The sequence below is a fragment of the Podarcis filfolensis genome (assembly GCF_964270895.1).
Source record: "Podarcis filfolensis genome assembly, chromosome: 11".
NCBI classification, from domain to species: domain Eukaryota; kingdom Metazoa; phylum Chordata; class Lepidosauria; order Squamata; family Lacertidae; genus Podarcis; species Podarcis filfolensis.
The window spans coordinates 29,696,590-29,719,551 of record NC_139613.1 but is presented as its reverse complement, the minus strand read 5'-3'; the positions used below and the strand labels follow the sequence as shown (position 1 = coordinate 29,719,551).

The 22,962-nt window shown below is 40.5% G+C and overlaps 1 protein-coding gene across 1 annotated transcript in view; it reads left to right on the top strand.

Moving 5' to 3' along the window:
* Positions 1-386: 386 nt before the first annotated feature.
* FCHO2 (FCH and mu domain containing endocytic adaptor 2) overlaps positions 387-22,962 on the top strand; it is a 64,126-nt gene continuing 41,550 nt past the window's right edge. The window contains exons 1-6 of the mRNA XM_083577360.1: positions 387-717; positions 15,051-15,142; positions 19,444-19,518; positions 20,529-20,670; positions 20,759-20,911; positions 22,553-22,657. Of these exons, the coding sequence (XP_083433486.1) occupies positions 685-717; positions 15,051-15,142; positions 19,444-19,518; positions 20,529-20,670; positions 20,759-20,911; positions 22,553-22,657 (600 nt within the window). The 5' untranslated portion in view covers positions 387-684. The remainder of the gene's footprint in view (positions 718-15,050; positions 15,143-19,443; positions 19,519-20,528; positions 20,671-20,758; positions 20,912-22,552; positions 22,658-22,962) is intronic.

The following is a 22,962-nucleotide window of genomic DNA, read 5'->3' as shown; positions in this document are numbered from 1 at the left end:
AGCCTCACCGTGGACCAGAACTGCTTGAACTCTGACCAGTGGCTCAGCCTCCTCTGTTGTTTTATCCCCCCCCCCCCCGCCGCGGTTTCCCTCCACACCTGCTGGAAAAAGTCGCCTTCTTAAAACCTGCTTTGTTGATGCCTTTTCATCCGGAAGGCTCCCCAGGGCGCCTTACATTCAGATATCCCTGGGTGCGGTGGGAGGGGGGGTACCCCGCTTCTACACCGCCCCCCCCCCCCGACGCATAGCATTCCTCTACTCGACCGCCCACCCTCCGAGCCTCGGCGCCGGCCGCTGCCCCATAAGCTGGGCCTCCCTCCCTCCGTCCCTCGCTCCTCCGCCCCGCCCCTCTCGAATCCTGCACATCCGCCTCTCCGCGCCTGCTCACTCCCTTCGCCAGGGAAGTCGGCCGTTCCTGCGCCGCCCGTGTTGTGCCGAGCCGCGGTGCGCGCGCCTTGGCCGGCAACCTGGCGCATGCGCCCCTTGGATCTGGCTGGCTGAGCTCGCCTCTGTGGAGAGAGGGCGAAGCAGAGGGGACAGAGTTAGAGCAGGACGACGACGAGGAGGAGGAGGAGGAGGAGTTGTTGTGCCGTGAAGGGAAGGGCGGCGCACGGCGGTTCCCTCTTTCTCCCCACCCCCAATTCCCGGTGGCTGTGTCGGACGGGGCCGGGCCGAGTCAGCGAGATGGTCATGGCGTACTTTGTGGAGAGTTTCTGGGTGAGGAGCTGTGGGGTTTTTGGCTTCCCTTCCCTCCCCCCACCGCTCTCCTTTCCTCAGGGGCCGGACCGTGTCACGCACAATGGAAAAGAAGCGCGGGGAGGGAGAAGAGGCGACCCGGACGGCGACCCGGAGCCCGGCGGCGGCGGCGCCTCTGCCTCTTCTCCTTCCCGGCTCTTGCGCCACCTTCGGGGCAGGGTTCGGGCCTGCCGTGGCGACGGGTTGGGATACGGGGGGCGCTGCGAAGTGCGGCGGCCTCGGCTTTTACCTCACGGGCCGCTCCGGGGCCAGTGCCAGCGGGGGGGGGGGTCGAGCGAGCGAGCGAGGCCGGCATGAGGGGACGACTGGCTTGTGTGGCGGGGGCTTATCCCAGGCCAGTGCCCTTGTGTGGCTCCTGTGCTGAGGGTGCCAGCCTTCCCCGGCTCTCTCTTTCCCTGGGTGGGAAGGAAGTCCAGGGCACCTGTTGCTTTGCCCCGAGAGGAGGGTGACTGGGGGCGGGTGGCGGCTTAAAATGCGCCCTCCTGTCCCCGAGGGGCGTCTCTCGAGGCGGCGGCGGGACGGGGCCAGGCTTCTGGGTGAGGTTGTTTACTTTTCCTCTTCTTCACTCTCGCTGACAAAACCCTAGAAACTGAGGCTTCTTCGCTCAGTGGAAGTTTACTCGGGATCCTCCTTCCCTTGACTCTTCTACTAAATGCCGCTGGTGAATCTTCAGCGTCTTGTGGAATCCGAAACTACTCCATTGTAGTGCTGCTTTTTTTTAAAGGTCTTGTTTATGTTTGTTTTTTTAAAAAAGCAAGACGAGGTCTTTATTTATGACTTAACAAGGCGATCTTACCAATCCATTATATATAAAAGTTCTTAGCAAAGGAACCAAAGAGATGAAGTAATGATAGGAACCTCAAGTCACTGTCTGGACATTGATTTTTTATGTGCTTATTACATGACTTTTGAGTTAAGCGGTTAGAGGTTTTTAACAGTATGTAGTAGAATCAACATAATCACCTAACTACAGAGCAAACCTGCTTTGGGTTTTTTTAAAAATATCCTCTATACGTGCTTTCTTTCAGAGACACTGTGTTAGTGTACCTGTGCTTTCCAGGAACGAAACTGTATACAAGAACATACAGCTTGTGCTCTTTTTCTCTGCCTCTTCTGCACTTCATGATTCAGAAGAACAGCAAGCTAGTAGTTTCATGTAATGATTTAAATAGCATGGATAGGTTGCTAATAAAATAATTAGATGTTGCCTTGGAATATCTGCTATCTTAAAAGTGTCATTAATTTTTTGCCCATTTAAAGTTTCTAAGAATGCTCATTCAGCTTTGATTTCCTTAAATTGGATTTGCTTTTCTCTGAAAGCTCAGAGTCCCCGTGAATTGCTGCTTAGGAATTTTGTGAATTAGTACCCAATTGTAGTTGCTGTCTGCCATTTACCTTTTGGGACTTACTTCTTAGACATGTATGGATTTGCAGCAGAAGTGACAGAATCCTTACATGCTTACTCAAGAGAAAGTTCACCTGAATTCATTGTGGTGTACACCGTAGTAAGTGTGCACAGGATTTCAACCTTAGATATCTTGGGGCATTTTGAGACAAGTAATGTGACCAACTGTTTCAGAATCAACTGAAATGTTGATTATGGCTTTATAAATGTTTATATATGGCTGAATGTATTTCAAATGACATCTTTTGAAGGAGGTATCTGTTACAGATATTGGTAGTATATTTGGGGTGGCAGTTCTGCAGATATCTGTACGTTCATTATATCCATGATCTAGTCCTTTTATGATATAAAAGTCAGAATATATAACCTATTGTTTCCTCATACTTATTGCCTGTATTTTCTGTTCCTGTATTTTACAGTTGGGTGGTGGTGGTGACTGGGTTTTTTTTAAGAGTGTGAAATATGTGGCAATTGTTGATCATTGCTGGAGAAGAATATACTGCCATTACTGAAAACCTACATACCTTCTTGGTGTCAGGAACAGATAATGCTAATAACTTAATTATTAGGTTTAACAAATAAAGGTTTAACTGAATCCAGGTTTAACTGGTGTCAATTTCAAGGGAAAAACACTGGCAAATGAATGTTTCTAATTTTGATGAGACTAAAGGCCTATTTAAAAGTAGATCATGAATACTACTTTGTAACGGAACGTGTGAACTGACTCCATAGAAAAACATTCTGTATGAAGTATTGTGGCCATGATGTTGAGTGAAAATATTTGTTTCTTATAGATGAAATCTACCTTCACTATATTTTCCCTAGAAACATTTCTAAAAACAGAAACTCTGCTCTAAACTCTAGGGTACACCAAGTGGTTGAGTGCTTATTAGTTTCAAAACAAAATGAAGCCACCCCACAATAAGCTAGTTTTTTCTGCTTCCTTGAGGAGTGCCCTAGATATACAGAATTTTATAAATTTATTAATGAAAAGAAAAGTAAAACTGCTAACAAGAACCTGGGAATTTACAGAACATTGGTAAGAGTTTAGCTTACAAAGAGATGGGTGGGGGAGGATCTAAATAAATAAATTGGTAGACTGTGAATCTATCAGTCAAGTCTATGTCTGAGAACAGTTTAAGATATGGAATTTCCATTTTACTTAATCAATTATAATATTTAGAGCTCACCTTTCCTCCAAGGAGCTCAAGCTGCAATACATGGTTCTCTCCCAGTCCATTTATCCTCACAACAACACTGTAAAGTCAGTTAGGCTTAGAGAGAGTGGCTGGCCTAAGGTGAGCTTCATGGTTGAGTGTGGTTTTGAGCTCTGCTTTTCCAAGTCCTAGTCCAACACAGCCTTTCTCAACCTTGGGTCCGCAGTTGTTTTTGGACTATAACTCCTAACATCCCTGACTACTGACCCTGCTAGCTAGAAATGATGGGAGTTGTAGTCCAACAACATGAGGGGACCTAAGGTTGAGAAAAGCTCATCTAATCACTAGAATACAATATTTCCTGTCAGTTGTAAAAGAAAGCAAAAAGCAAATGAAGGGCAGAGGAGGAGAGGGAATTGACCTATTCAGCACCCCACCTCCTCAGCTGAGTGCCCTCCTCCACTTCATAGCTAAGAGATTATTGAGTTTGACACTGGCAACTCTCTAGTGCTATGTAACACAGCTGTAGAAGGCCAGCAGGGACAGAAACTCCTGAAATTCACTTTGCCCCAAGGCCTGAAAAGCATTTAAAGGCTCCTATTCTGGGTTCTCGGAATATACTGCAACATTGTGCTGCAGGTCCCTCTTGTTTTTGAAACTCATTAGTGATGGAACAATGATAGAACATTCCTGCATTGCAGGGAGTTGGACTAGATGACCTTTGGGGCCCCTTCCAACTCTACAATTCTATTCTATAAAATGGTTTCAAAGTTATAATTAACTGTTATCCCAGTGACTTTGCCTGAAATGTATATAGGGACACGCATACAATGTATATGATTTTTCACTCACTCTGACACTTGATTTGTCAGTGAGGGTAGAAGGTAACAGGGCTAATATAAATAATCCCAAAATTTGCAGAACTGACTGCAACTATTCTGTTAATTACTTTTCATAATAAAATATGTCAGGTCTGATACTTTGGACAATTATATGTCTTTGAGATATATATGCATTACTCTGAAACTTCCTCCCTGGAGAAACTACACTGGCTTTCTCCTTGTCCTCCTGCTGGCAGGTAAAGACATTCTTGTTCCAACAAGTTTTTGGGAATTGACTGCTTTTGATGAAAGGGCTGGTGCTATGCTGTTTTTATTGTAATTATTTGTATGTTTTAAACAGATTTTATATGTGTATATAGTTTTACTTCTATTAATGTTTAATTGTTTTTTAATTATAGCTTTTAGTTTTGTTTTTAGTGATTCTTGTTTTTACGTAGGTAACCCACTATCAGCCCAACCAATACATCATTCCTAATACAATGAAGGAAATATGCCAGACTGTGATGTGGATTTAATGGGCAGCAAATCCCAATGCACGTAGATTGTGTGACTTGGTTGATTTTTGCTGTTTGCTTACAGTGTATAGGTGCCGTGTGTATATAAACTAGTTAAGGCAAAATCCAAATACCAAATTCTATAATACAGTTTATAAATTGGAAAGGGACCTTTAAAAAAACTGCAAAGAAAGCCCTGACTTGAGCACATCAGCACTGGCACAAAAAGAAAATAGGTTGATATGTTCATTGCTAAGTCTAGTCCACTGCTCAAAAGCATCCCTGAGAGAGAAAACCATCCAGCCATCGAGCAAAGAAGAGCTTGCCAAGACAGGCTAGTCTAATGTTGAACATCTCTTGCTGTTAGGAGGTTTCTCTGCATGTTTAATCAAAATCTGCTTCCTTGCAATTTCCACTCACTGTGTCTAGTCCTGCCTTCTGGAATAACAGTGAACAAGTCTGCTCCATCTTCCACATTGCAACCCTTTAGATAATTGAAGGCAGTTATAATGTTACTTTTTGATCTTCTCTTCTCGGTGCTGAGTACACCCCTCTCTTTCCACCATTGCTGATAGCTCTTGGTTTCCAGATTCTACACTATTTAGGTTGCATTCTTCTGGACATACTGGATAAGGGTTAAAGCTCTCTAGTCTTACTCTGCCAGTTCCAGCAGACTAGTAAATATTTTTGTAGGCTAGTAACTTTTGTGGGCTTATTTGCAGTGCAGATATAATGAACATATACAATGAACATGCAATTATTGTTCCATTGGAAGAGGTATTTTAATTCATAATTCTTCTAGTTTTATAGGCTGAAAGTAGTAAGGCACTGTTAAGCACTGAGACTTCTAAAAGTGGGTTCATGTTTGTATAGAGAGGTACTTTGCTTTTTAGTTTAAGTTCCCTGCCCCATTACAGGATAACTTATTTATAACTGATCATTTGTGGTACTGTAAACTCACATCTGGTTTGGTGCTTTAAGACCGTTTGACAGTTGCTGCTGTTTCCCTGTAACAGCCTATTAGTACACTGCATTTTTAAGTACAGGAGAAGGGGAATAGCCATCTTCATATAGGATCAGGAGATCAGATAGTGGAACACTCAAAAAGCTTGCTGTGACCAAATGACTAGACATTTTTCAGATAAAATTGCTTGTATCCGCACTGGCTTCTGAGAGGAATGGGGCTTGGACATTGTTTAGTCAGGTTGTTATGGATCCTTTTAAGCTTGTATTGCATGAGTATGTGGACAAGTTGCTTGGAAGGCTGAGACATATGTGTTCTATAGGGTCTTTCCCATCCTGACTGTTCAGATCAGCTAGAACTGGGTTGGTCATGTGGACAACTCTGAAAGATTAGTTCCCACAGTTCTTAAGGAGGCAGTGGTATAATAATAATAATTTATTATTTCTACCCCGCCCATCTGGCTGGGTTTCCCCAGCCACTCTGGTAAAGAAGCTGTATTTGAACCCAACAAATAGCGTACTTACTTCCTAGTTTCCAGTTTCCAATTTTGGAGATTTTGGTGCTGGAGTGGGTGATTTCATCCAGGTGATTTTAGAGGACACTGCAAATTTTATGAAAATAGAATGCAGGATGTGGCTTAGTATGACTGTCTATCATGTGAAACCTCATGGTTGTTCAGTGCTTGCAATATTTGATAACTTAAGTTGGTGTTTTCAAGGCCTATTCAGATTCTGGGAAGTTTATCTATATATGCATTTACTGAAGAGAAATTATTGACTTGTTTAGCCCTTGGATGCTAGTAGTCAGTATAATATGGCTCATGCCATGGAGTATGAAACCAGCCTTCAACTTCCAGTTTTGGACTAGAATGCTTACAGTGCTTGTTGGGGCTGATTGGAGTTGTAGTCCCAAACACCTGAAGGGCATTGGGTTAGAGAAGGCTAATCTAAGCAGTGAAATATTGCCTGTGAATTTGTGACTTACTTCTGAATAGAAATGTTTAGGATTGCACTATTAAATGTTCTATTCCAACACATTCAAAGCTTTATGTGTAAATTATTTTTAAGTACTTGCAAAAATGTAAATACTGTGGCACGAACTTCTTTTACATTATGCAGTCTGAGATGAAATAAGAATTTTAGCTTCATTTTTTACTTGACCTGCACAGGCAATCAGGTAACATTCATGTGTATTTGCAGTTTTATTTTATCCCCAATGACAAATCAGGAAAATATATAGAAGTACATTATTTAACATTTCCTGAGAAACATTAATTACAACTCTGAAACTGCCAAGCTTGCAGCTTGTAATCATGTTGGTATCCACTAATTATTACTACTTTTATGAAACAAAATTTTAATGGGACATTTTCTACAGAAAAAAATAAGCACTGGAAAACTTCCTGCAGTTTTCCCACTTTGCAAAACTTTCCATGGTACATTACTGTTGTCAAACCTGTGACAATCACTCCACAATCCTAATACCCTCTTGCTACAGAATGCTCAATATAAACTGGTAGTCACTTGTATGAGCCAATTCTCCATCTTCCTCTGCCTTCCATTTTCCTTTTCTCTTTTGCAATTGAAACTCTCAGCCATTAAACCAATAGATTCCCACAGCTAACAAAGTTCCCCAGGTGAGTGTTGAGAACTACTAACAGAAAATGCAGAAATTGAGGAATTTAGCATAATTGCTCCTTCCAAGGAAAAGTGTCAGAAAAGACAGTAGTTCCTGTAGTAGCTAGAGAAGATAGGTACAGTGCTATAGATACAGAAGACATGTTCTGGTGGTACAGAAAGCAGGGAATTGGTGCCTATCTTACAGGGCTCCTTGTTTGAGCTGCACATTGTCTGAGGACCTAGCATGAACTTGAAAGTTCCATCTTCAGGCAATAAAATGAGTTACTCTGGTATTTTCTCATTTCTGTGCCTTCTGCCCTATAAGTTGTGAAGAGGGTTTTCAGAAACCTTTCCACTACCCTAAATTGGTTGTATCTGATTTTGTGTGTTTATATTATTATTGTCAGAAAACAAAACTGAAAGTATGTCATCTTATTAGCTGTATGGATTTCCAGAAGTTTTCTTGTCGAGAAAGGTAGTTGAACATAACAGGCTCCAGCAAATCTACTCTCCAGCTTAATTATGGTGACTAGTCTTCCTTGCTCTGGAAAGTGATTGAGGTGATAATGACTAGGCTCAGGGAGGCTTTTAAGTTTTGTTTCTGTTTGTGATGATTAGATCAAATTCAAAAAGGTATGGAAATTCAGGAAACTGAGCCAATCTCTCTGTAGGAGGAAAGGTTTACTTATTTATGCTAATCTGTTGCAGTAAACAGGAATTACAGCTTAAAAACAAAGTAGAGGGAATGGAGGGTGAAGCTTGATTCTCTCATTAGGTTAGTAACCTTTTTGCAAACACTGGCTGTGTCACAGTCAAGACCCCTCCCAGGCGAGGAAACAAGCAGGAAAACTCCTGTGGAATGCATTCAAACACTTCTGAGGGTTCATCATCTAGTCTACCTAGTAGCAGTGAAGGCAGCAAAGAAGGCATACTTAGCTGCCTCCATTGCATTCTCTTCTTGCCATCCAGCAGAGCTTTTCTGGACTGTGTGGGGCCTCTTACAGTGTGGCTTGAAGGAGGTGGTAGAACCAATGGTAGCTCGCTGTGACTTGCTTGCAAAGCATTTTGAGAATAAAATCGCTTCAATCCACCTGGATCTTAACTCTGCTGTTACAGCAGATGAATCTCAAGAGATGCCCAGAGCACTGTTTTGGATGAGATTCAGTTAGTAAGGCTTGGATCAGTCACAGCGACTATTTGCACTCTGGACCCTTTCTCCTCTTAGCTGATAATAACTAGCAGGGAAGGGACAGCTGACTGCACCAGGAAGGAGATTAATGTGAGAAGGGGTGGTCCCTGCCTGCTTGAAGGACGCAGTGCCAAAACCACTCCTCAGGAAACCCTCCTTGGATTCAGAAAGCAACCATCAGCTGGTTGCTAATCTACCCTTATTGGGTAAGGTACTTGAACAGGTGGTTGTGGACCACATCCAGGTGCTCTTGAAGGACACAGATTTTCTAGATCTATTTCAATCATTGTTTAGGCCCTGTTTTGGCACTGAAACTACTTTGGTTGCCCTGTATGATGACCTTTGTCAGGAGAGAGATGGGAAAATCTGTCCTTGCTAATTCTCCTTGACCTCTCAGCGGCTTTTGATACCATCAACCATGGTATCCTCCTCTAGCGGCTGCCTTGAGTTAGGGGTGGGCGGCACCGCTTCATGGAGGATGCAGTCCAACAGAGATTCGGGTTCATGTGCTGCCTCCCTTCTCCCACACAGCTGGGAGTACAGAAGATTTTGCTTTTTTGGTAATTAGAGTTTGCTTTATCATTGTGGTTAGTTTAAAATGGGGAACGTTTTTGAAATGGGGCAAACATCCTGTTGCAAAGTAGTAGGCTACATTCCAGTAAGGGACAGGGTCAGACTCAAAAATTCATGTGTCACATACAACCACACACCATTATCACACACAGAGAGAACACACTTTCTTCTCTGCTCTGATTTTCTTGCTCCAGATCTTTTTGCAGCGGAAGGTGCTGTAGTTGCACAGCAACATCAGACAATATCAAAAGCCTTTTCCCTCTGGGTGCTCCCTGTTGAACACTATGTTCTGCATCCAGCCCATGGGCCAGGGATCCTTGCACCCCTGGTTTAAAACAAGCCAACTTCAGATCATTATTTCTGAAATTGCTTTGTTCAGTTTCACCATAATTTAAGGTTAAATACAAATCTAGGTTTGGACCACATGGCAAGCTGTAGGTAATGAAAAGTGGAATATTCAGATGCTTCTTGGCTATGCCAGAGAAGTAGAGAGAGAGTACCTGAGCCCAAGTATTGCTGCAGCTTCTTTCTGCTTGTGCATGTCATGCTAAACAATGGTTTAGCATGACATGTAAACCAGGTTACTCAGTTTTCACATTCAAAGTAGTCAACTTGCAATTCAAATTAGTACATACCAAAAATAAAGAAATGGAAATAGGGTAGGGGACAGCGAAGAAAATAATCAAGTAGAACCCGGATACTCTTTTTCTTTGATGTGCTTCCTGTTTTGGCCTAGCACTTTAAATAGTAAAATGTTTTCATAATATTTTCATTTCTGATTAAAATCAAAAGGTGGTATTTGGCTGACTCAAACTTTGTTAAACAAATGTTCAGTGTGTTTGAATCAATGCTGTTTTACTCAAAGGAAGTACCATGGGGTTCAGTGGCGCTCACTCCCAGATAGTTATGCATAACATTGCTGTCTTGGAATGCATTACATAAATCGTTGCATTTGCATATAACAGAAAGCCAATAATTTGAGTTTACTAAGCCATGAGTTGCCTACCATGCAGCCTCTTTGCAGCCATTTCTCCCCTTCCTTTATGCAAACGCCTAGCATTTAACTCTTATCCATAACATTCAATTGTGTGCAAATTCAGAAATTCTGGTTAATAGCTTCAAAGCAAGCTAGGATATAAGGCATTCTCTGGGTTCATATCCTGGCTTGTTTTGAGTAGATTGCAAATGAGTTCAGCCTTTTAAGATTCCACATGAACACTTTCATGAAAAACTAGTAGTTCTTCATTTTTGTGAATAAATAGTCTTAGAAAATTCAAATAATTTTATTAGCCAAATTCTGCTCGTTCCCTGTATTTTGTGGTTCTACCAGGAAACAGCAATGTAACTATTTTGTAACTAAACTGATATAAAACATAGGGTAGTATTCAACTGAGTTTTACTTGGAAAAGATCCACTGAAATTATTATACATAACTAAGTTAGGTCCATTAATTTCATTGGGTCTCTTCTGAGTAAAACCTAGTTGAATACCACATGTAAACCTGGGGCAGTTAAAAATATGAAAGGAGAAGAAAAAACCTGTAGAGGAAATTTCATGTTGAAAGTGGTTGTGGTGGAGGAATTAAGTATACATAAAACTCAAATTACATCATTATACAATATGTGTATCATGGCAGGACTGGACTTCACAGCTTGTTACTAGATAGTAATGCGTGGCTTCTAAACCTGGCTATAATTTGTATACTTCTGTAATTTTAATATTTGATTAAGCAAGCAAATAATTAAAGTGCACTTAGTGTGATTTAAATACTAAATATGTTCAATCTTGGGAATGCTTGTAAATATTTTATACCAATGGACAGAGTATGGCAAACAAGCAAGCCCAATTTGATCTCTTAATACAGAATGGCAAATATGATCTAATAGGCATTTCAGAAACCTGGTGGGATGAAACTCTTGACTGGAATGTCGAAATTGAGGGGTCTAACCTGCTCTAAAATAATATATCAAACCGGAAGGGAGGTGGAGTACCATTATATGTAAATAATGTGTATACTTGTAAAAAGATCCGTGACTTGGAACATGGAAGGCAGATTGAGAGTCTATGGGTAAAAATATATGGACTTCCAAGCCAGGCTGAAGACTTGGATGATTACTTACTAGAGCAGTTTACCAATCATTCAAGAAGGAGAGAGAGAATAGTTATGGGAGACTTCAACTTCCCTGATATATGTTGGAACTCAAAATATGCCAATAATATAAGGTCCAACAAATTCCTCACTTGCCTTGCTGACAATTCCATCTTGTTCATTCAGTGGCCAGGTGTATGCCTATGAGAAGTCTGAAAGCAGGACTTTAGTGCAACAGCATTCTTCTCTCCTGTGATTCCCAGCAATTGGTATTCAGAGGCATGCTGCCTTTAACAACATAGGTACTTGCCATTGTGGCAAGTAGCTATTGTTAGCCACTAGGGAATATTCTGGGACAAGTTGTGGGTCCTAAGAGTAATTTAATCTGGTGGACATGCTATGTCCCCATGATCAAAATGCTCAGAGTGGTCTTGAGATGAAGAATGAAATTCAAATCCAAATGAAGCATTGAAAAGAGTAAATGTTGTAATGGGTAACTTAAACTTCCCCCACTTCTGTCATGTATGTGCCATGACAGAAAGGTGAAATTTCTGGATACCCTAAATGGCTGTGTCCTAGAACAGTTGGTCATGGAACTGACTAGAGGGGCATCAACCCTGAACTTAATCTTAAGTGGTTTCCAGGACCCAGTATGATGTGTAAGTGTTGGCAAGTCAGTTGGGAGCACTGGTCATAGTTCTGTTAAATTAAACATGCATGTAGATGGCCAATTTTAAAGAAAGCCCAGAACAGTCACATTTGATTTTAAAAGAGGATACTTCCCCAAAATGAGGACATTTGTAAAAAGGAAGCTGAAAGGCAAAGTCAAGTGGGCAAAATCACTCAAAAATGCTTGGGAGCTCTTTAAAAACGCAATGTTAGATGCTCAGCTGGAGTGTATACTGCAGATCAGGAAAGGAAGCATAAGGGCCAAGAAAATGCTGGCACTCTTAACAAGCAGAATCAAAGAAAAGAAAGTATTACTGGCAAGAAAGCATCCTTCAAAAAATGGAAGTCTTGTACAGATAAAGAGGATAAAATTCAACACTAACTTAGGCCAAAAAATGTGCAAGCATATAGTAAAGAATACTAAAAAGATAAAAAAGAATTGGAGGAACACATTGCTAAAAGCCTTAAGTCCAAGAAGTTCTTTAAATCCATTAATAACTATTGGAAACTATTAGGGAAGCAGTTGCACCCTTGGATGTCAAGCAAGTCAAAGATGTGTTTAAGGAGGATAAGTTTGCAGAGAAGCTAAATTCTTTGCATCTGTAGGGCAGATCCCAGTGCCTGAACTTTTGCAGGAAGGAAGGAACAAGAGATGAAGTTCTTGGCCTAATAGACAAAATAAACACTGACAAATTGTCAGGTCTGAATGGCATCCACCCATGTGTTCTGAAAGAAATCAAATGTGAAATTGCTGGGCAGCTATCAAAAACTGGTAACTTTCCCCATGTTTCCACCCCTGAGAACTGAAAAGCAACCTATGAAACACCAATTTTTAAAAAGGCCTAAGAGGGGTTATCTAGAAGGGTGTTCTCTGTAGTAGGCTCCAGACCCTGGCATGATCACCCTTTAAAGGTGCTGCTGTCTCTTACATTGTTGTGTTTGAGACTCCAGTTGAAACATTTTTATTCACTCAAGCATTTGCAGTTTGACAGATAGGATGTGTACTCTTCATTAACAACTTATGTACTTCTATTTTAATGGTTTGCTATCAATTTCTTGCTGTATATATCTTTTTAGGTTTTCAAGGAAGTAGGATTTATAGATAGGGTGATTTACAGAGAAATAAGTAAGTAATCAGTACTGCCTTCTTGTAGTTTATACTTCAAGTATAAAAATACTAGGGACGCGGGTGGTGCTGTGGGTTAAACCACAGAGCCTAGGACTTGCTGATCAGAAGGTCGGCAGTTCGAATCCCCGCGACAGGGTGAGCTTTCGTTGCTTGGTCCCTGCTCCTGTCAACCTAGCAGTTCAAAAGCATGTCAAAGTGCAAGTAGATAAATAGGTACCGCTCCAGCGGGAAGGTAAACGGTGTTTCTGTGCGCTGCTCTGGTTCGCCAGAAGCGGCTTAGTCATGCTGGCCACATGACCCAGAAGATGTACGTCGGCTCCCTCAACCAATAAAGCGAGATGAGTGCCGAAACCCCAGAGTCAGTCATGACTGGACCTAATGGTCAGGGGTCCCTTTACCTTTTACCTAAAAAATACTGTGTTATCAGATTTGCTAATGTTAATGTAGAAACTGCAGCAGCTTAAGTTGCTGTATTTATCAATAGAATAATGGAAGGAAGCTATTCCTTGCTTAGTTACATATTGTAGAAACAAGAATGCTGTTGAAAAGTTGCTGCACTGCTAAACAGGAGTTTTAAAGTTCAAATATGCTGCTTGGATAGACAAGGGTGATGCCTTCTATCTTTTCTGCAGAATTTTCATATGGCACTAGGATAGTTAACAAAACAAGGAGTTCCTGTAATGTGTTTCCTGTTATGAACTGGTTTTTTGGAAATGCTCTGGTCATTTGATAGTGCTTGCACAGCTACTTTCATTTCCATGTTAGCATTAGAAGTTGTTTTACTTAGTTGATGAAGAGAATAGTCAAATTTAGTACAAACATTTATTTGTTTTACTTTATAGCCTTGGACTTAAAGAATTGCTATTGGATTCTTGTTCATTAACACTAACAGTTTGTACAGGGTTCTTTATGAACTTAAGGTCATGTACTGCACGTTTCCCAAAGGGCATATGAGGAACATTGGGCTGTACGCCTTCACAGAAGGCAAATAGCTCCATGTTTGCAGCATCCTGCCTTGCATTGCATTTTCTGAATTTGTTGTGTGATAAAGTGTTGAATCGGGAACACAAGTATTATTGGGTGACATATCATTTAGAACCTTAACAGAGTAATTTGGCTTAGAATGGAAAGATTACTTTGTGGCAGTCCTAACTGATTCATTGTAATCTAGATATATTACAAATGCTTTCTTAACAGATTTTCATTTTTAAATGTTAGTTAAAAGCCATAGTCAGAAACAAACTATGGTTTAATATGGATGAGCAGCATGTTTTTGTACACAGCTCAAAGTTCTCTCTGTGCTCTTCCTGCACGCCTGCTTATGCACCACCAGGAAGTAAACTGGAGTCATGATGTCTAAACCTGGGCTTTGGTTTGTTTCTCTCCAAACTACAAGTGATAACCAAAGTTTGTTTTGTTTACTGTTCATGGTTGATTTGGGGGGGAAACAAACCACAAGCCTTAGTTCGGATGTCACAACAAGCCACAAACAGGCTTGTTTCCTGGTGGTGTATCAACAGAAGGAGTGAGGAAGGAGCAGAGCAGCAATTTTTCAGCAGCACACATAGGCATGTTGCATGTTTGCATTATATCATTGTTAGCTTTTGACAATGGTTTGATGTGGTGGTTTAATGCCATCAGTCACTATTGTCAGAAGGAACATTTATCTAATTTGGAGCAGGGAAGAACAACACCATGGCCCTCTTGTTACTCTTGGTGTACCATGTTGAACAAGACAGTAATTGCTTACTTCTCAATATAGCTAAAAAGGAAACAGCCCTTCTTGAAGCATTTTAGAATGGGACAAACCTCTGTTGGAAGTAATAAGTATGCAAAATATTAAAACTGGAGCAATTAATTTTTTGCGCTTCATCTTTTACTGTAAGAGAAGGCTAGTAGAAGGTGTGGACTACACAAGAGTGATGTAATCCCCATATGAGGGTGCTGTTTGTGGTCCCTACTATTGTTGCTCCACATTTCTAAATAAACCACATTATATTAATAGTCCTACTGTGATTTACTTCCAGATACTTTGTTTCACAGAGTTTGCTTCTAGTGCTTGTGCAACTGGTTGTGGAGTGGCGCTAATGAGTGAACTTCTTCTGTTGTTAATTCCATTATTTATAACTTCAGCTAAACCATTTAAATTTTTTTTTAATCATAGGGGGAAAGGAACAATGGCTTTGATGTTCTCTATCATAATATGAAACATGGACATGTATCTACAAAAGAACTAGCAGATTTCATAAGAGAAAGGTATGTGTGTTTATTAGCTACTTATTCTGGCATACTTACATAAACCACTGAAGACATCTTTCTGAATACTAGTCAACTACTATATTACAGTTTAATGGTTTTACGTCATAGTTCTATGCATGTATACTTAGACATAAGCCCCACTGAATTTAGTGAGGCTTAATTTCCAGGTCTGTGTGCATTGGACTGCAGCCCTAATAAATCAAGATAGCTTGGGGAGCCTCCAGTCTGTGCGCCATTATTGCCTCCGCCACCCAGAGAGCTCCTGAACCTGAGAATTACTCGCATGCAAAGTCTTAATTCTGCCAGGATTCTTTCTCAGTGTACTGACACTCATCCAGCCTACATTGGTTCAGAACAGTCATGGTCTCTTTTGATTCAGATTTAGCAAAGAAATAGACCTGGCTGGTGGTAGCATACTGAGGACATCAGAACTCAATCTCTTAGTCACTTGTTTCCAAAACATGCGCTACTGGTTGCTAAACTGGTTTATGCTTGCTGTTGGAAATGCAAGGAGGCCCTTCAAAACAAGAAAGAATGGGAGATGGTTTGGTACTCTTTATTTAGTCTGATTGACAGCATTCTGTAAATCTTAAAATGCATTCAAATTTGTTAATGAAATACAGAGCTGTAGTTTTTATAAAGAATTTTGTCACTGGGTTATGACCATTTAGAATGGTGAAACTCCATAGAGTGGATAATAGTCTCCCTGTTGTAAGGATCTTATAGAAATGTTTTTAATATAAAGTAGATGCTTTAATTTGTTTATGTTTTGATACTTATGTTTTGTATCAGATTTAATTTATTAATATTAAAGAAAAAAGAACTCTGAAAGTTTTGTCTTTCTGAGAACACTACATAATCAAAATTTTCTCTTCTAGAATTATGCATGTCTATTTTTTGATCCAAGAAATTAGGCATTTTCCCTAGGAAATGCAAATTCTGCATTCTAGTCATGAAAATTAGTGCTCATATCAGTGAGTTAATACAAATGTTCCTTCCCTTCAACAGAGGGAGAACCTTGGATCCCACCTAAGTTGATTTTGCAGCAATACCTTGTCCTTACATAGCTTATTTTTCACATGCTTTTTGGGTTTACAGCAAGTGTAATTATAGACTAGTGTGCAAAGTGGGAAAATGAGCTATTTGGAGAACATCTGTTTGTAGTTTAAAATATGAATTTGATACAATCAATTCAAAAATTAAACAGAATTCGGTATAGAGCAGTATTATAAAAAAGGGAAACAATGTATTTCTGTGGTCAGAGTTAAATGTTGTAGAGAGATATCTATAGAAGTATGAACCAGTTTCCAGTAAGCAGACAGGAATTTAAAAAGCAGAAGCTTGAAGTGTACTAAGGGGCTTGAGTATTTTAATGTAACGTGGGGGGAAATCCTTCTAATAAATAAAGCTGCAAAGTTTCAAATAGGATTAGCTGTGCATCGTTCATACCCTTGATCCTCTGTCCCATAATTTAGTTCATTGCCATCCGTTTCTTTAAAATATTCTAATTTGTAACTCTTAAGAGTACGAAATCTCTTTCCATGGTTACTTAAAGACTTGTAGTGTTGCAAGCCCTTTGGTCTTGTGTTAGAATGTTTTTATTTATTTATTATTTAAAATCATTTATAAACTTCTTTAGATTAAAAAAGAAATCTTAGGCAGAGAATATTATCTGGTGTTGTGTGTTTGCCCTTTGGCTGCTAACACAAAACTTGATGTAAACTATAATTTGAGTCCCAAGCTTTGCTCTCATTAGTACAGTTAAAGATATATTACAGCCATATCACTTTACCCCTCATGTGGAAGAGATGTGGTGGCACTGTGGTCTAAAAACCTCTTGGGCTTGCTGATCACAATGTTGGCAGTTTGAATCTGCGCAATGGGGTAAGCTCCCGTTGCTCTGTCCCGGCTCCTGCCAACCTAGCAGTTCAAAAGCATACCAGCACAAGTAGATAAATAGGTACCGCTGCAGCAGGAAGGTAAATGGCATTTCTGTGTGCTCTGGCTTCCATCACAGTGCCCTGTTGCATCTGAAGCGGTTTAGTCATGCTGGTCACATGACCTGCTGTCTGCAGACATACGCCGGTTCCCTCAGCCTGAAAGCGGAGATGAGCTCCCCATAGTCGAATTCAGCTGGACTTAACTGTCCAGCGGTCCTTCACCTTTACCCCCTCATATAAGACACTTTCTGCTGTGTTCTGAAATTGTCCAAAAAAACCTTTTTATTGCCACTGTAGGACACTTTTTAGACCTTCAAATACATTAAGTAGAATCTAGTGCAGGGGTCAGCAACCTTTTTCAGCCGTGGGCCTGTCCACCATCCCTCAGACCTTGTGGGGGGCCGGACTATATTGGGGGGGGGGAATATGAACGAATTCCTATGCCCCACAAATGACCCAGAGATGCATTTTAAATAAAAGCACACATTCTACTCATGTAAAAACATCAGGCAGGCCCCACAAATAACCCAGAGATTCATTTTAAATAAAAGGACACATTCCACTCATGTAAAAACACACTGATTCCCAGACTGTCCGTGGGCCAGATTGAGAAGGCTATTGGGCGGCATCCGGCCCACGGTCCTTAGGTTGCCTACCCCTGTTATAGTGCTTTAAAAGTAAACTTTCAAACAAACTTCTCCAATATTTGGAATAAAGTTGCATTGAAACCTCAGTGTAACTGCCTTGACCTAGGGATCTAACATTAGAGGAATTAATCATGCAACAAATCCAAATTAGTTACCTTCTCAAGGAATGTATCTGCTAGGTATATCTGGGATTAGATTGTATAGAGAGGCAATTTTGTGCAGCAGTCAATATCAGTTTGCAAAGGAGTTTACAAAGGCTTAATAAGAAAGCACATAATATTGTTAGACACCACCCATATCTTCATGAGTAGTGTGAAATTTCAGGGGTTGCAGGCACACTTTACCCAAGGTCTGTGTTTCCTTTTGGACAATGCGGCACAGTAGAGGCTATGGTGTCTTGATGATATACGGTTTATTTACACATACAGTGGTATCTCGGTTTAAGAACAGCCCTGTTTACGAACGATTAGGTTTACAAACTCTGCAAAACCGGAAGTAGTGTCCCGGTTTGCAAACTTTACCTCGGTCTAGGAACGGAAGCCGAATGGTGGAAGGGGACCGGTAGCGGGAAGCCTCATTAAGGAAAGCATGCCTCGATTTAAGGATGGTTTCGGTTTAAGAACGGACTTTCAGAACGGATTAAGTTCGTAAACCAAGGTACCACTGTATATACAACCTGAATTTAGATCAGGCCATCCAACTTTTCATACCAAGTGGGCCTCAAGAAAACTGTGACGTAGAACCCATGGGCTGCACACCACCTTGTCACACACACATGGGGGGGGGTTGACGACCCCCCAGCCCTCATGCTGCCTTCCTAAAGCTGGCTAAGGAAGGCACCAGGCTTTGCGAAGGAGATTTAAGTTTCTGGCAGGACCTAATGCCCTCCCACCTCCTTCCCAAAGCTGGGAAAGCCCTAACTAGGCTTTGGAAAGGGGATAGAAGGACTCTAGCACCCTGTCAGAGCCCTCACACTTTCTTCCTAAAGCCCAGCACTTCACTTATCTGGCTTTGGGAAGTGAGCATGAGGATTGTGAAGGGTAGGGGCATCCAATGCTGCTGATGCCCACGTGTTGGACCACCCTGGTCAATATAGAGGGGTTCAAACCATTATACTCAAAGAGGGTCTCTTGCTTCTCCCATCAGCAGAGCAGCATTTGGGTCCAAAACACAGAAACCAGCCATATTCTTTCTCTTGTCTCCCTCCCTCCCTCCCTCTCTCTCTCTCTCTCTCTCTCTCTCTCTCTCTCTCTCTCTCTGTAATTTCAGCCTACATGCTGTCCCTGGATCCCCTTCTTCTTCCTTGTTGCCTCTAACAGACTGAAAAGGATTTCCCTGAGCCTACATTATCCAAACTGAAAACCTAAACCCCTTTTATCTCTGCCCACTAACACACACTGGAGGAGGGGCTCCATTCCTCTTGATAGCAGGCATTGAAAATGTCCTGATGGCTCAGCTTTTGATGAGTCACAACCCGTCTTTGTCCCCATAATGGCCCACACTCAGCTATTCTTCTACCTACTGGTTTATGTGACTCTTAGAAAAAAAGCACACTTTAGCAGATTGAGTTAAAATACATGATTTTAGGCTAGCTTTAGACTAACTTAGGTAGCGGTTTGTTAACAAACAGTGCATTTGTTCATGTGCTCTAAGATTTGTATGTATTTCGCTTTTGGACTGCTGTTTGCTGATTGTCTTCTTCCATTGATAGAGCTACAATAGAGGAGGCATATTCAAGATCAATGACAAAGCTAGCCAAATCAGCAAGCAATTATTCACAGCTTGGGTAAGTTATGATGATTAAAAACAAAATAATTTTGTGCAGGTTCTTGGAGGCTGTTGGAGGAGCTTTTCTGCCTTTCTCTGTATAATATAATATTAATACTTAATTATATTACAGAATTATCTGGAATGTGTGTGAATGTATACAACACTTAAAACTGAGCTCTGTATGTGTGTATATGGCTTTGAGAGCCAGTGTGGTGTAGTGGTTGAGAGCGGTAGTCTTGTAATCTGGGGAACCGGGTTCGCGTCTCCGCTCCTCCACATGCAGCTGCTGGGTGACCTTGGGCCAGTCACACTTCCTTGAAGTCTCTCAGCCCTACTCACCTCACAGAGTGTTTGTTGTGGGGGAGGAAGGGAAAGGAGAATGTTAGCCGCTTTGAGACTCCTTAAAGGGAGTGAAAGGCGGGATATCAAATCCAAACTCTTCTTCTTCTTCTTCTTCTTTCTCTTGTGTGTGTTTTCTGAATAAAAACAAAAACCTTTGCATTTAAAGAATATGCAAAATGTTTGTATTTTGCATGAATTTGCTGAAGCATGATATACTCTATGTATGGTAGAACTTGGGTAGTTACGTGTTGAATATGGAAATGAAAAGAATCTGTCCTACCTTACAAGGCAATAGCAATTATTATAAGATAAAGTATGTAAAGATATAAGATAAAGTATGTAACTATTAGCCAGGTAGCTGCCACATTCATTCAGTAGAAGGAAATATGTGGATGCAAACCTACTTCCTTTACTGAATTGAATTTGGGCAGCCCTTAGTAGCTTACAAGTTTAACCCATATGGGACTCTCTCTTTAGTGGAAATTTGACATTTAACTTCCTAGAGGAGTAATACTTTAATAAGTACTCCATTTGAATGTTAGAAAACCTAAAACATTGATGAGTTCTTCATCTAAACATTTGTAAAAACAATTGAAAGTTATTCACTGTGGTTATTTTTTATTTATTTATTGCTTTCAAGCTATTTCAGCACTAAAACACCCATTTTCTCTCTCTTATTTGTAGGACATTTGCACCAGTCTGGGATGTTTTTAAATCTTCATCAGAAAAATTAGCAAGCTGTCACTTAGAACTTGTTCGGAAGTTGCAAGAACTAATAAAAGAAGTGCAGAAGTATGGAGATGAACAACTAAAAGCTCATAAAAAGGTTGTGTGTAGTCATTTTAATGCATTTTAATAACTTCAGATGAAAATATTAAATTGTTAGTGTTTAACACACATGTCATATTTAACAGACTAAAGAAGAAGTTTCAGGAACTTTGGAAGCAATGCAAAATATTCAGAATATTACTCAGGCCCTTCAAAAAGCAAAAGAAAACTACAATTCAAAGTGTGTGGAACAGGAACGTTTGAAAAAGGAAGGTGCAACACAGAGAGAAATAGACAAGGTAATGTTTTAAAGGTTTAGCTGACTTTTTTAATAGTTTAATAGTCTAACTGCACAAATAGAAAACATCCATACGGCATTGCTGCTTTTAGTGTTTTTCAGCATAAAAAATAAGGATAATCAAAGGATGTCTTCTGCGTAAAACAAACAATAGTATGTTATATAATAGTATAAAGTAAGGTTCTGTTTGCTTATTGAATTAGCTTGTGTCTGCACAGGTGCAACATTTTGAGATTCACTGAGGCTGTAATCCTAACCACCTGATGTAGATGATAAGGGTGGGCCAGGATGCAGCATGGGCTCCTCCCTGCCAGCAGAGAGTAGTGTCACTGAGTTAACTTTGCTGTGACAAATGCCCGAACACTGCCTGAGTGGGCAAAGTCTCCCACCAGTGGTAGCCAAAAGCAAGCCTTCGGGAAACAGCGTGTTCTGGTGGGATCCACTGGGATCCATGCCACTGTAGATCCCTGAGGAGCTTGATCCTTTGGCTCCTTAACTTGCCAGCCCTGCAGCTGGCCCAGCAAAAATACAAAAAGCTGTATCTTCCACCCTGACAGGCAGGAGCAGGCAACATTTTGGAGTAGTGGAACCACAACAGCATCCAGTCTTTGACCCGTGTTAAGATTGCCCTGCTCAGTTTTGTTCATGTGTTCAGTTATGTGTAACCCCTGCTGAATTTACTGTGAGGAAAACACATTTTCCCCAAAGCACCTTCTATTAGGCTATGTAATATGTCTCAGACTACTAAAAAATAGTTACCATCCATCTAAATAGATGTCTTAACATGGTCAGCATGCAATAGACTCTGATGCCACAAGCAAGCATGATTACTTTCAGCTTGAAAAGTGTAGCGGCATTTGAATACATAATGTATTTGACTCCTCTGAACAATTCAGTTTTCCACCGTTGAAGTGCAAAGGAGAAAATGATTATGGTAAATTCAACTTTGGGTCTAGTTGGCATTTTTCTTTAAAACAAGCATAGTGCTACACTGATACTGTGCAGTGTAACTGAGCCAATAAACTTGATTTTAATGGAAAATCTAATATATGTAGTGAGATTCAGGAAAGATTAACACCATAGTTTTCACTACTTGTTTATATATAATTAAAGAAATATTTCAAAGGATTAGTAGAGAAAAGATATTAAAATAGAATCATAGGATCATAGAATTGTAGAATTGGAAACAGATCCCAAGGGTCATCTAGTCCAACCCCCTGCAGTGCAAGAATGTCAACTAGATCACACATGACAGATGGCTATCCAACCTCTGCTTAAAAACATCCAAGGAAGGAGAGTCCACCACCTCTCGTGGGAGTCTGTTCCATTGTTGAACAGCTCTTACTGTCAGAACGTTCTTCCTGCCATCTTGTTCTATGTTTTCCCCTTCGAGTTTCAACAAACTCAAAGTTATTTTAAAATGTGTTAGAAATTACTAACAACTGTGTTTTAACATTGCAAGGTGATATAGCAACTTAATTTCATGTGGTATGTTGTTTGCATGAGCCCTCATGTGGTAAGAACTGGAAATTACTGTGAGGGAGCAAAACATGAAATTGTAAGTCAGCTAAATTGATTGTAAAAAGTATGCCTTGTTATTTCTTCCTTCCCTACAATCATTATTATTATTATTTTATTTTAGGCAGCAGTAAAATCCAAGAAGGCTACCGATACATATAAACTCTATGTTGAAAAATATGCTGCAGCAAAATCTGATTTTGAACAAAAAATGACAGAAACTGCACAGGTAAACCTTCTTTTCAGTAGCTGCAAGGCAAACACTATAATTTCCACAGTCTCTGCTCTTCTCACTTACAATTTTCCAAGGAGTCTGGAAAAAGAGAATACAGTCAGCAAAATAAATAAAAGTGTTTCTAATCTGCACAGTTGGCTTTAAGTTCTGGGTTCAGAATTTGAACTTTTGTGTCAGGAAATACTTTTGGATAAGTTTTAAGTGCATGGGATAGAGAAACAACATTATACTCCCTCTGGCTAATTTCTTCTTACATAATGATTTGCTTCTTTCACCTGGATCAAATTTATTGTGGAATT